General features: G+C 39.9%; 1 protein-coding gene across 1 annotated transcript in view; it reads right to left on the reverse strand.

Annotated features, from left to right (window-relative positions):
* Window positions 1-14,584, reverse strand: part of C5H12orf4 (chromosome 5 C12orf4 homolog) — a 49,287-nt gene that overhangs the window by 12,480 nt on the left and 22,223 nt on the right. Inside the window, 1 exon segment of the mRNA XM_042470328.1 lies at window positions 11,485-11,687. Coding sequence (XP_042326262.1) covers window positions 11,485-11,687 — 203 coding nt within the window.

A 14,584-nucleotide genomic window follows, 5' to 3' on the forward strand; every position in this document is an offset into this window, starting at 1 on the left:
CTGAGCCTATGCTTTTGGACTGGAAATTCATCTAATCCACTCTCCCAGTTGGCCTCCTGACAACAGGTGGAAACTTTGTTCAAACAAGCTTTCGACATATGGAGATCATTTGCTGCTATTTTTAATATTTTTGTTAATTTAATGATTCCTGGTTTTATCATCATATTTTACATATTATGCTGTATTGGGGTTTGGTAATTGATTTAGTTACATTTAAGATGTTACTGTGCTATCCAGTATGTACACTACTGCAGAAAGGAATAATAAATTTGATATAACAAATACATGTTGATTTTATGTTAAATTTCAACCATTTAATTTCATCTTAAACTGGGTTTAGCATCATATGATTCTACAGTGACAGCACTAACTGAAAATGTTGCAGATTCAGTAAAGATGAAAGATGAAACTAGGAAATTTAAACTGGAAACATTTAAAATCAATTTTCTCATGATGTAAAACCTTAGCATCTGTTTATGGTGTCCTTTGGATTATGTAATATATGAATCAGAAACAGCCCTGTTAGAGAACATAACACAGATATAGGGTTTTCTACAGACTTAGCGGAAGAAACACTGGATCTCCATTGTAATTTATCTGCCTACACATGCTCTTGCTTACATGCAAGGTGGGTGGGTACTGGTGGTTTTGATCTGTGCCTTGGCAAAGATGAAAACCAGACTCTAAAAATAAAGCACCTTTGTCTGAAAGGCAAATTAGCAACACATCTGGCATCAGTGAGGTCACAGCTGATACCATAAAAGGGCCTTCTGGAAAAAACAGGAAGTAATACCTGGACGATGACCATTTTGGATGAGAATCTGTGTGTTTGTCAATTTAGGAATGTGAAAAATTAAAAATAGAATTTTAAATAAAGAATAGCACCAGATGTGGAGCCACAAAGATAATCTACTAAGGAGCATCATCATGATCCTTGAATCTTTTCAAGTTTAGGGGATTACTGAGTTAGTATTATAGCAGGTGAATTATTTCCTTTTGAGTTAAGTTGATGGAGTGGTGAGCTACACTTAAAAAAATGTAATGTGTTCATCAGATTCAACTGACTTTTATTACTCATTCTGTTGACCATCACTGTTATGGGCCTAGAGGAGGATAGATTTACAAGCTCAGTAGCTACAATGCATTTGAAAAAGGAACATTGGTTCTTACCTGTGATATTCATTTTCAGCGATGTAGATGGGACTATCCTATAACATGGGTTGATTCCATCTAATGCTCCGAAATAGGCAGGAAAAACAGACTTGAAGGAGTCGCCACCAGAGGGAGCAACCCCCACCATCCCTCAGTCAACATTATAGCCGAGGATAGAAAACAAACTCAGAGAGCATTCAATGCAAATATAAGTATAATCAATAGAAACTATCATAAAGTCAAACTAAAAATAACTAACTAACAGTGACCCTGTAGAACCAAGGGAAACAGCCTCCTCAGTTCTGGGTGGGGAGGATATTCCCACCTATATTGCTGAAAATGGACATATCACAGGTAAGACCCAATGTTCCTTTTTCCAGCAATGGAGGTGGAAACATCCTATAACATGGGACTTGCCAAAGTTCCCCGACCAATAGGTGGGTGAACTGAGGTATATCACTTATGTGAGAAAAAGGTACCAGGTAGTCAAAGAAGCATGGGGCAGAGGAGACAAAGATATTTCTTGCCTTGGTCCCATTCCTTTTCTTAAATGAATGCTGAAATTTGGAAGAAACTTAGAAACTTGCCTTCTCCCAAAACAGAGTTTCACATATATTCAAGCCCTGTTTAAATATTTGAAGGGATATCATATTGAGGATGGAGCAAGCTTGTTTTCTGCTGCACCAGAGAACAGGACCCAGAACAATGGATGCAAGCTACAAGAAAAGAGATTCCACCTAAATATTAGGAGGAACCTTCTGACAGTAAGGGTGTTTGACAGTGGAACACAGTGCCTCGGAGAGTGGTGGAGTCTACTTCCCTGGAGGTCATTAAACAGAGGCTGGATGGCCATCTGTCAGGGGTGCTTTGATTCTTGCATGACAAGGGGTTGGACTGGATGGCCCTTGCGGTCTCTTCCAACTCTGATTCTATTTTTCTAATTTAAGTCAAGCCAAAAACATTTGTCAGTATCACAGAAAAGACAGAACAACAGTCAGGAAAAATAGTCCTAATTAGAAATCCACAAGAAGTTAAAACCTAAAGCAAAGCAAAGAGATGAGGTTCCTTGATGATCCTAATGTAGTGGATGAAAAGGAACTGAGGTAAACATGCAGGAATTCTAGGGGTGAAATAAAAGGTGGGTGGAGTTACTGCCAAAAATCTGTCTAGTGATTCCAGAAGGTTCCAAATATCCTCTGTGCAGATGCAGGAAAATCCAATTGTGTGGTTCATAGAGACGATGAAGAAGAACACATAGTGGGCTCTTGGTGTCTCTGTTGGGGTTTTGCTCCAGAATCCACTGTGAATATCAAAAACCATGGATGCTCAAGTTCCATTATATATATTGGAGTAGTAAAAATAGTGTATCTTACATAAAATGGCAAAATCAATTTTTGCTTTCTGTATTTTTTGTTGTAGGAATATTTTCAAGCTGTGAATGGTTGAATCTGTAGATACAGAGGGTTGACTATACAAGTGGTAAATTGAAGGTAGAGGTTAAAAATGCTCCACTTCATCTCCAGCTCTCCTCAGAGAAAGCTGATTACCAAGATGGCCTTGATGCTGCTTAAGCTATCATTGGTGTTGCTTACTTTGCCTCCACTACTATATTAACATTTTTCATTGGCCAGCCTTGTTACTGCACTACTGTACCTTGTGCATACCAATTGCAAAGAGATCAAATCAGTCTTTAAGTGTTGAAAAATCCCATTTGCATTGCACATGCCACCACTCTTGCTAAACTGGATAGTATGAACCTCTGGGCATTACAAGGATTCTATAAAGACAGCCCATCCCAAAATACAATCTCTTCAAGTGAATGACTTCAAATTGAGCAGTATTATTTATAATTCACATGATATATTGGAACATGTGTAGCTAAGACCACATCCATACCATTCCAAATTAGAAATTAGTGCCAATTCTGACACTGAATGAGATTCTTCAGGCTTTAAACAGTACAGCCTGAACAGCTTTTCCATATTTATTGATAGGAGAACTTGTTATAAATAAACTAACTAATAATAATGTGCAGGAAATCTATGATTACCATTCCTGGACAGACTACCATTCGGTCTCTGATTTAATATTTCTAATGAAGGAGGATCTACCAGTTTCTGTGGCAAACTGCTATACTTCCAAACAACCCACTGTCATATTATCAGATGTCCTGCTGACCTGAGCTCCCAGAACCAAAAACTTGGAGGTATGCCGCTTTTCTGGTGCAAGATGTGTTGGAGCAGCTGCCAAAACTCATTTAAGTCCATTGAAAATAACGCCTTCCTTCTGATTCACATGGATACTAATGATACTGACAGCCACAGACTTCAACATTTTTCAAGGAAACATGAAGCTTTGTGTAGGAAGCTAAAGGATATGTTTTGTTATTCCTTCACTCTTTCCTGGGCAGCTGATCTGGTAATTCTGAATTGTACCTGTTCTGCTCCTAAGCAATCTGGACTTCTCTCAGTCTAATTTGATCTGATCCAGGTTTCTGGACTGCTGTGTCTCCAATTCACTTCTCTTGGGAAATCTAAAATGGCTGTAAAATTATAGTATACCCTGAAGAGAAGAATAAATCTATTGTTTCAAAATATACAAAGAAACTGTTGGTGATGATCATCTGGCACTGTATTCCCACCCACCTCCCTTGACTCTTTCCTTAAAACTTTAACAGGATTTCCAACTACCTTCACAGTGGAAGAAATCCACCCGTACAGCAAAAGCAGTACATTAGTCAAGCAGGAAGGGCGAAGCATCCATCAGGTGCAGAATGGAGGCAGCAGTATGAGTAGTATGATGAGGAAATATTTTTGCAATTTGTTTTATTCTATCAGCAACTGAAATAGTGAGATCCAATGATGTAGGTTAGGAAGAAAGTAGAGGTGGCAGGGGGAGGGGGTGTATGCTGTACCAGCAGTTACTGGTGAGATGCATCTAAGAAAGGGGAATGTCAATAAGTGTATAAAGGTGCAGTGACTGAAATAGGTTGCTGTAGTGCTGAGTCTGGAAAAAATGTGGTACACTATTGAAGCGTTTTGTTCACTCACTGAGACAAATGGAGGAACTTGGCGAAAATGAGCTTGGGAAACAAGTGTTTTATGTGCAATTGAGAAAGAGACAGAGTAAGGCCCTGTGCTGACTGGCCATTAAAGCTGGCCTGGGGGCAGAGTCAGGGCATGGTATCCATATGACACACACCCGGCTTCATCCCCAGGCCAAAGTGAAACTGTGCATCGCACCACATGGCGCATGGTGTCACAGTGCTCCTCTGGCACTGTGTCCACATGACACAACACCAAAGAAGCGCCTTAAAGCCACAGTATTTCTCCACTCCAGAACTCTCCCCGGATGTTGAGTGTCATCATGTCTATCTGCTATTTCTGTCTGGATGCTCCATTGGTGCCTTAAGCTCAATATGGACAAAAAAACTACTTGTTTTCCCGCCAAAGCCACCTCTGCATTATTCATTTTCAATCAGTTAGTGGCACTAACATTCAACCTGTGAAGGAAGTGCATAGTCTTGGGTTTCATTTTCGACTCTTCCCTTTCATTTGTTCCTCAAATTCAGGCCGTGGCAAAGTCGTGCCATTTCTTTCTTTATAATCTAGTGAGAATCAGGCCTTTTCTTTCCATTTTTACTGCTAAGACTTTGGCTCACACGCTGGAAATTTCTCGCCTGGATTACTGTAATTCTTTGCTAACTAGGCTTCCTCTTGCCCATCTTGCTCCCTTGACTTCTTTGCAACACTGCCGCTAGGATAATTTTTTCCGCCTGCCGTTATGATCATGTCACTCCATTGTTGTTGTCCCTTCACTGGCTCCCGATCCCATTTAGAATCTGTTATAAGCTCTTATTACTAACTTTCAAAGCCCTTCATGGTTTGGCCCCCACCTACTTGTCAGCACTTGTTTCACTCTCTCTTCCTGTTCGCTTTCTGCACTCTAATGATTTGGGGCTGTTGATTCAGCCAAGGATTTTCTCTGCCCCTACTCAGATATGCCCTTCTCCCATGCTGCCCCCTATTTTTGGAATCTCTTTCCCATGAATTTGCAGACCACCACCTCTTTAGACTACTTTAAGTCCAAATTAAAGACTATTCTATTCAGGGAAGCTTTCCAAATTTTGTCTTGATTTTATGACTGTATATTTAAATGACATATTATTTGTATTAATTTACAATTTTATAGTTTTGTTTTAACTTTGTTATAATAATATCTTATTAATTTTATAACTTTGTTTGTGGTCTTAGATTGTGTGCTCTAGTAGGCAGGCTTTTGTTTCTATTTTGGATTGTTGTTTTCTCTCCTTTGTAAAGCGCTATGTAAAGGCTATGGCGCTATACAAATAAACCTAATAATAATATCTCTAGAAAGCACAGATTGGTTGCCCTGCTGGTAGAGAACTGCAACAGCTGGAGGCCCACACAACTATTTTCTCTCTCTTTCTCTCTCCACTCACACATTTGGATAGACCAAAACTAGACTTTCCCGGAAGGGCAACACATGGGGTAAGCCTCTAGGGAGGAAGAAAATTTTCAAACTCAGGAGGGTGACACTTTGAAGAATGTGATAGACAGAAGCAGCACTATCAGGAACCATGTATTGAGTTTGGATAGCTACAATTGATCGCTAGCACTTCCCCTAATTAGGCTGGAACATGGACAACAGACTCAATCCAGAGAGCATGGAAGTGGGTTCTGTAAATGAAAGGGCTTCTGCCAGTTCCCAGAAGAAGAGGTGACATGTGGTGATAGGAGTCCCGCTGAAAAGAACAGAAGCAGTGATGTGCAGTCATGACAAGAAGCCCTGAGAAGTACACTATCTCTCAGGGATAAAGATTCACACTGTGACAGAGGCTGACAAGAACCATCAAGCCCACCAAGGATTGCCTCTTCTTCTGATCCACATACAAACAAGTGGACACATCAAGACACAGCATATTGTAAGGGACTGTTGAGGTTATGCATAGGAAACAAAGTCATTGAGACACAGATTGATATGTCATCATTCCTTCCTGTTGGACAGCATGGCTTAGGAAAATCAATACTGGAAATGCATAACTAACCCTGCAGATGGTGCTATCAGGAAAGATTTGGCTTTCATACAGACTTTTGGCAAAAGATGGGTTGCATCTTTAAAACAGGTGGTAAAAATGTATTTTCTTGACTCCATTATTAGTTCAGAATCTAGAATAGAGGCATTCAGAGCTTCCGTGGACTCAGTTAAACTGGATCACTTTGAGTCTGTAAATACCGAGGATGTGGACAAGAGTCTTAGAAGTGTTAGGAGGACAACTTGCTCACTCGATCCCTGTCCTTCATGGCTGACAGCTCAAGGGGGAACGGTTGTAACTAACTTGCTACACCGTATCATTAATACATCGTTCAGGGATGGGCAGTTTCCATCTACTTTGAAGACGGCCATTGTTAAACCTTTGTTGAAAAAGCCCTCCCCTGACCCCCTAATTCGGAACAATTATCGGCCTGTCTTGCTGCTGCCATTTTTAGGGAAGGTGATCAAGAGGGCAGTTGCCTTTCAGCTTCAAGGGATCTTGGATGGGACAGATTATCTGGACCCATTTCAAACCGGCTTCCAGGCGGGCTATGGAGTTGAGACTGCTATGGTCGCCTTAGTTGATGATCTCCATCTGGGTATGGATAGGGGGAGCGTGTCCCTGTTAGTACTCTTGGACATCTCAGCGGCCTTCGATACCATCGACCATGGTATCCTTCTGGGTCGCCTGAGTGAGTTGGGTATCAGGGGCTCTGCTTTGCAGTGGTTCCGTTCCTACCTCTCGGGCAGATTCCAGAAGGTGGAGCTGGGGGGCTGTTGCTCCGATAGGAGGGCCCTTACATCTGGGGTCCCTCAGGGAGTGATTTTGTCCCCTAAGCTATTTAACATTTACAGGAAGCCGCTGGGAGAGATCATCCGGAGACACGGGGCGCGGTGTTATCAGTAGGCTGATGACACTCAAATAGTCTTCTCTGTGTCTCCGACTGATGCAGTATCTAGGGATGGCATCTCTCCTCTAAATGCTTGCTTGGAGTCGGTAATGGGCTGGATGAGGGAAAACAGATTCAGCCTGAATCCAGAGAAAACGGAAGTACTGGTGATTGGCTCTCCTGGCCCGGGTAAGGAAATTTTTCCACCTGTCCTAAATGGGGTCACGCTCCCTGTGAAGGACTCAGTTCGCAGTTTGGGGGTGCTCCTGGACTCGTCACTTCACCTTACTGCTCAGGTGGATGCGACGGTCAGGAGCACTTGTTATCAGCTTCGGCTGATACGCCAACTGCGACCCTTCCTGGGCCGGGGGGACCTTGAAACCGTTGTACATGCTCTGGTAATCTCTCGATTAGATTTCTGTAATGCGCTTTACATGGAGCAACCCTTGTACCAAACTCGGAAGCTTCAATTAGTGCAGAATATGGCTGCTAGGCTGGTTACTGGATGTCCCAGGGCCAGTCATATAACGCCAGTTTTAAAAGATCTTCATTGGCTGCCTATTCACTTCCGGGCCGAATACAAGGTGTTGGTTATTACCTATAAAGCCCTAAATGGCTTGGGCCCAGAGTACTTGGAGAACCGCCTCTCCCCATACAATCCGCCCCGCACTTTCAGATTGGGTGAGAGACATCTTTTAAGAGTTCCAGATGCTAGATATGCTTCATTCCGGAAGGCCTTTTCTGTTGCAGCCCCACAGCTCTGGAACTCCCTCCCCAATGAGCTCCGTACTAGTGCCTCCCTTAATACTTTTAAGAAGGATCTGAAGACCTTCTTATTCCGCCAGGCTTTTCCCCCGTGAGCCTTGTCTGTTATTCTTTTCCCCTTGGCGATGTTTACAATGTATTCCACTCTACACAGCCATTTGTCTGGGGTGCTGTTGGTTTTTTATTGTTGTTGACTGCTAATTGTTGTTAACTGTTGTAATTCTGTTGGGGGGGGGGTTGGGGCTCATGTTCTTTTAATTGTTTTATTTTTTTATTGTTCACCGCTGTGATCCTTGGAATAGCGGTATATAAATAAATTTTATTATTTTTTATTATTATTATTTTCTAAGAGCTTTGTAAACTTGATCAGGAGGACTTTAAACTGAGTTATGAGGAAGAGGGAGATAGTATCTCAGAAGGTGGGGGAAACAATTACTGGTGACAGTAGTAAGGGAATAGGGTTGATTGTTTAAAAAAAACACCAATGGAAAGGAGTAAAAAGAACAAGGAAGCCACAGGAGAGAATGTTCCATTGTCTTGGATGTCTCTACAGAACTGCATCAAATACTGGAAATAAACAAACCGAACCAGAACACAGGAGGAAAGTATGATTTAAAGAGGGATCACTGAATTTTGGTAAGATGAGTTTTATAACAGGAATTTAGTAATAGGGAGGTATGACTTATTCCAAAGAAACAGACAAAAGACGGGAGGAGTAGAAGTAGCATTCTATAAGTCAAGGGTGTGTACACCTGTGAAGAGATCAATGAATCACAGAATGGAAAGCAGAATGATTCAGAGTGAAAACAAAGTATGAAGCTGTGCAAGACATATTATGGGAGCATGGAATGTGAAAATCATAAATCAAGGGAAACTAGACGTAATAAAACAAGAAAAGGAGCATATAAACCAGTGGTGGCAAACCTATGGCACATGTACCACAGGGGGCACACAGATCCCTCTCTATGGGCATGAACACCGTCGCCCCAGCACAGAGTTTGCCAGAGTTCATTATTAGAAAGCCAGAGGGATGCAGCACTTTGCGATAAATAAGTGGGTTCTGAGTTGTCTTTAAAATGTTCACCATCACTGATACATGTGCCATAGGTTTGCCACCATGGTTTATATGCTCCTTTTCTTGTTTTATTGTTATTAATAATAATAATAGGATTTATTTATATACCGCCCAGCCTATTCTCTCCCTCTCAGGCCGAAGGAAGACAGTTATGGAGGGAGGAGCCTCTTTCTTCAGGCTAGCCTATTCTACTACATATAGTTTCCCTTGATTTATGATTTTCACATTCCATTGCAATACTTGGGGTGAGTGAGTTAAAATGGACAGGAATGGGACATTTTGAGTCTGATAATTACACAGTATTTTATTCAAGAAATGAAAAGATAAGAAGTGGATGGCATTTACAGTAAGGAAAAATGTAGCAAAAGCAGCCTAAGAATATAATGCAAAATCTAACCGAATAATGTCAAAAAGACTTCATGGAAAACCCATCAATGCAACGATAATCCAAGATTATACTCCAACTACAGAGCAGGAAGAAGAAAAAATTGAAAGATTCTGTGCTGGAGTCTAGGGAGAAATTCATCACTTACCAAAACAGGACTTGTTAACCAAGAACTGAGAACCAGATGAACGCTGGACTGAAGCCAGGAAGGAAAGCAAAACAAAAACAAAAGCACTATATTTAGCCAAAAAGGTAGAGAAACCTCAATATATAACAGGTGAAACTCTTCAAATAGTTAAGGATAGATCAGAAACCAAAGTAAAAGATGACAGAAATAGAGTAGAACCTTGAATACAATTTTTCAACAATTTGTGCGCAGGGACAAGAAGAATTACTATAATAATCAATGCAGAGAAATAGAAGATGACGACAAAAATCTTCCTCAAGATCTGAGAAGTTAGAGCAAAGTTTAAACCAAGAATAGTAATGCTATACAACCAAGTTGGGTACTCATTTCAGCAACTTCAGAAGGATGCAAGCCTGAGTTGACTCTGAGCCCCTGGCTAGTACTGAAGTTACAACCTTGTGGTTTGTGACCGAGTGGCTGCAGTACATGTATTTAACCACCCCGCCACCAGGGCCTTAACATATCTTAACATAACAAGAGATAAAAAGATGACAGATTAATTTGAAGAACCATATGAAGACTAACATCTAATTTTTCAAAAATGAAATGGAAGCTGCACTCAAGAGTACTTGGGGGAAACAAATCACCAGGAACAGATGGCACACCACAGACTGAACTGAATGTGACATGATAGCCATCTTTAAATATCTGAAGCGATGTCTTGTAAAGGATAGAACAAACTTGATTTCTGCAGTTCCAGAAACTAGGACATGAAAAAAAGGATTCAAATGAAAGAACAGAAATTCCACCAATGCAGCCAAAAGAAATTCCTGATGCTAAGAACTGTTCAACATTGATTGCCTCATTTTAAAAAAAAACCATAATAGAGACAGGGAAAATGAATTATTTATGGATTAAAATAAACGGAAGTAAAGGTTAAGTTAGCGTTTTGATCATATTTACGTGTTTTGGTCAATACAGAAAGGATAGGATGCTTAGAGGTAATACAGATATATCCATAACATATTCGGTACAAGATAGGATTTGGTATTAAAAATGACATTTTGTAGATAATGGTGAAAGTTTGTTATAAGAGATAGTAATATTTTACATAACTAACTCATTCACAACCACAGATTAGGAAGTTAAATTTATTTTTGTTAATTTTTTTATCAATTCATATATGTGAAAGCATTGATGGATTACTGTAAATTTTTAATTTTGTATAATAAAAATTATTAATAAAAAACAAAAACAAATATTAAAGCTCTTTAAAAAAACACTGACTGCCTCAGAAGTAGACTAGATAGCCATCTCTCAAGAGTGCTTTAGCTGTGTAATCCTATATGGCTGTGATAGTCTTGAGGTTCATTTGAACTCTGTAATATTAATTCTGCTCCCAAAGGGGAAGGGCAAAGCTCTCCAGAGATATCCTTAAAAGTCAGGTTGACAGTGAACAAGCATTCCCATTACTAAAGGAATACCAGAACTGAGAAAGTGCTGTGAAGTACTGTGAAAGTGCTAGGATAGGTTAGGAATGAGATAGGAAGTTCTGGTTCCTTTGTTAATATACAGCAAAGATGAGCAAAGCATACCTCCAGGGCCATATATGGTCAAAATAATGTTTTTTCTTTCACAGGCATCAAAGATTTTCTTTTGCACATAATATTTTCACCCTAAAATGACTTTGAAGGGGTGCAGACGGCATTTTTTCCCATGGCTTTGCTCCACCCCTGAGTAGTTTAGGCTCATTTAGTGATTTCTGTTCAGTTCCTATTGTTAAAAAGGGGCTCTCCTGAGCCTACAGTGACAAAGGAAGGCCTAAAACATGGCAAAAATACCCACCACACCCACTAGAAGGCATTTGGGGGGGGGGTATTTGGGGAAAGTGGGGAGAGGTGTTGTCTTCCAGGTCTCTTGGAAGGTTAATGTGTCCTCCTAGCTTTTCAGTTACCCACCACTAACCACTGAATAACAGACTCAGCAATACCCATTTTTTAAAGAAAAATAAGTCAACTAGTGACCAATTGCTTACCTCAGACATATCATGTACCAGTAGGAGAGGAATACTAATGGTAGTAATATCATGAGTGCAACACACTTTGAGGATATTCCGGAGGCCCATGATTGCAGGATCCCTGGCAGTAATATTACCCGATCTCACATTATCATCCACACAGAGATGAAAAGTTACATGAATTTCAGAGAGATTTGAATGGCGAGTGATGTAAAATTCTCCTGAGGGAATCATATTGTAACAAACAGGTTACTCTACAATCTCCAATGAAAAACCTAAATATATTAAAGGACTATAATGTGTCAAAAATTCCCATCCTATTCTTTCCCTGCAAACTTCAAACAATTTACAAAAATCATTTCCATAAATGAATAAATAAATAAAATTACAGGTGTAGTGATATACATTGTTATGTTTTGTCTGGAAAATTCATGAGATTTCTTTTTCACTTCAATACTTTAAGGTCCTATGGAACTGAAAGTAATTTACTCCCATGAAAATGTGCATGGGATTATTGCAGTTTCAAAAATTTAACCTGTAACCCTCAGCCTCCTGTGTCACACACACAACTGGTCCACAGCACTTTACACTGCTTGGGACAAATGTTCATGCCAACAGCAAAAATGTGAGGATATCTGTATGTCCTAGGCACTTTGTTTACAGAAAGAAAACCAAATCTACCACTATTACCGCTAAGGCACACAACACACACACACAGAGGTAACAATATCCTGGAATCGGGTTGGCAACCTATGTCCCTCCAGATATCGCTGGATGGAAAGATCCATCAGCTCTAATCACCATAATCAGTGAGGGATGATGAGAGTTGAAGTCCAACTTCTGAAGGACCATAGTTTGGCCATCCTGCCAAAATAAGACTGAGCTTGTATGTTTACCTTTCTGTATATTCTACAACAAAGAACATAACCCAGGCTGCATTTTAGACCCCACAACTATGACAAGGATATAAATAGTATCTTAGCATTAAATTCAGTTCTCCATAGATATATAATGGTTTCTGAAATTAAGTACAGTATTTGTGTTTGGCAATATGCAAGATAAGGTGCAAAAATTACTGTAACATAAATAAACAGTATATACTGGTAGCATCAAAACTAGAGCATCAACTATATGGAGTAAATATTTAAAAAATAATGCATCATCTATTCAACATTCTAATCAACATCTAATCAACATTCTCTAGAGAATGAACTGCTCATAACAAAAATCAGAGCTAAGCTGAAAAAGAAAGCAAAATATACCAAAATATGGCCTGAATTACATTTCAGATGAATTCAAGGACAATGTAAGAAACAGATCTGAACAATTGAGTATAATTGACTGGGAACCTGAAGTCAACCTGAAGTGGACAGAAGTCAAAGACATAATTAAGGATGAATGCAAGAAAACACTAACAGTGGCCAAAAAGAAAGATAAGAAACAATGGATGACAGATGAAACACTTCATGCAATAAAAGAAAGAAGAAAAGCAAAAGCAAAAGGTGATAGGAACAAAGCCAGAAGTATGAACACAACTGTCCAACCTGTGACACACAGGGATAAGGAGAAATGCTACAATGACCAATGCAGAAAAATAGAAGAAAACAACAAAAAGGGATGAGAGATCTCTATAAAAAAATCAGAGAAATTAAAGCCAAGTTCAAACTGAGGGCAAGTATGCTCTATGGAGAAATAAAGAACATAGTACAGGAACAAGAAGAAATAAAAAGACGCTGGAGGCAATACACAGAGGAGTTATACAAAAGAGATGAGGGAATGAATGATATTTGGAATGAGGAGCCATATGAAGGTGGACCCCAAATTCTAAGAAGTGAAGTGGAATCTGCAATAAAGGAAATGGGAACCAGGAAACAGATGATATCCCAATTGAACTGCCATAGTGCCTACAGGCAGATGCAACTTTAGTGATAACTGAAATATGCCAACAAATATGGAAAACAAAGCTGTGGCCAACAGACTGGTTCAATATACATACCAATCCACAAGGAAGGAGATACAAAAGACTGCACAACTATAGGACAAATGTAATATTGCACCAACCTCACATGCAAGCAAAATAATGCTCAAAATTCTGCAGCACAGAATCCAATAACACATGGAGAGGGAAATTCCAGAGGTGTAAGCAGGATTCAGAAAAGGAAAGGGCACTAGGGACCACACTGCAAACATATGATGGTTAATGGAGCACACCAAAGTGTTTCATTGACCGCAACAAAGCATGTGATTGTATTGATCACGAAAAGCAATGGAATGCACTCCAAGACATGGGGATGCCACTATATCTGATACTCCTGATGAGGAATCTGTACCAAGGACAAGAGACCACTGTCAGAACAGAATTTGGGGAAACAGAGTGGTTCCCAATTGGCTGCATTCTAACACCCTACTTGCTGAAAAAATAATAAGGAAAGCAGAATTAGAAACAGCAAAAGGAGGAGTTAAGATAGGAGGAAGAAACACTAACAACCTAAATCCTAAGATATGCAGAGGACACCATAATATTAGCAGAAGACATTCAAAATTTGGAACAGTTAATAAGGAAGGTAAAAAATGAAAGTGCAAAAGCAGATCTGATGCTGAACATAAAGAAAACAAAAATAATGACCACAGAAGAAATACGCAAATTAAATCTAAACAATGAGGAAATTGAAAAAGTTAAAGAATTTCCATATGTAGGATCATACGTTGACCAGAATGGAGACCGTAATCAAGAAAGAAGAAGACTAGGAATGGGAAGCTATGAAAGAACTGGAAAAGATCCTGAAGAGCGAAGACATACCCTGAGCACTCAAGTCAGAATTGTTCAGGCTATTGCATTCCCAATTACCATGTATGGATGAGAGAGCTGGACAGTGAAGGAAGCCAACAGAAGCAGAATCAACTCATTTGAAATATGGTGCTGGAGAAGAGTACTTAGGATACCACGGACAGGGCTCTCCTTGGAAGCAAAGATGATCAAGTTGAGACTGTCATACTTTGGCCACATAATGGAAAGGTACGGATCACTTTCTCACAACCTACCCTTGCAGTGTGTTTGAGAGAGAGAGAGAGAGAAAGAGAGAGGGGTGAAGGCAGCAGACAAGAATGGCAGCAGTGA

This window comes from Sceloporus undulatus, chromosome 5 (genome assembly GCF_019175285.1).
Source record: "Sceloporus undulatus isolate JIND9_A2432 ecotype Alabama chromosome 5, SceUnd_v1.1, whole genome shotgun sequence".
Taxonomy (NCBI): domain Eukaryota; kingdom Metazoa; phylum Chordata; class Lepidosauria; order Squamata; family Phrynosomatidae; genus Sceloporus; species Sceloporus undulatus.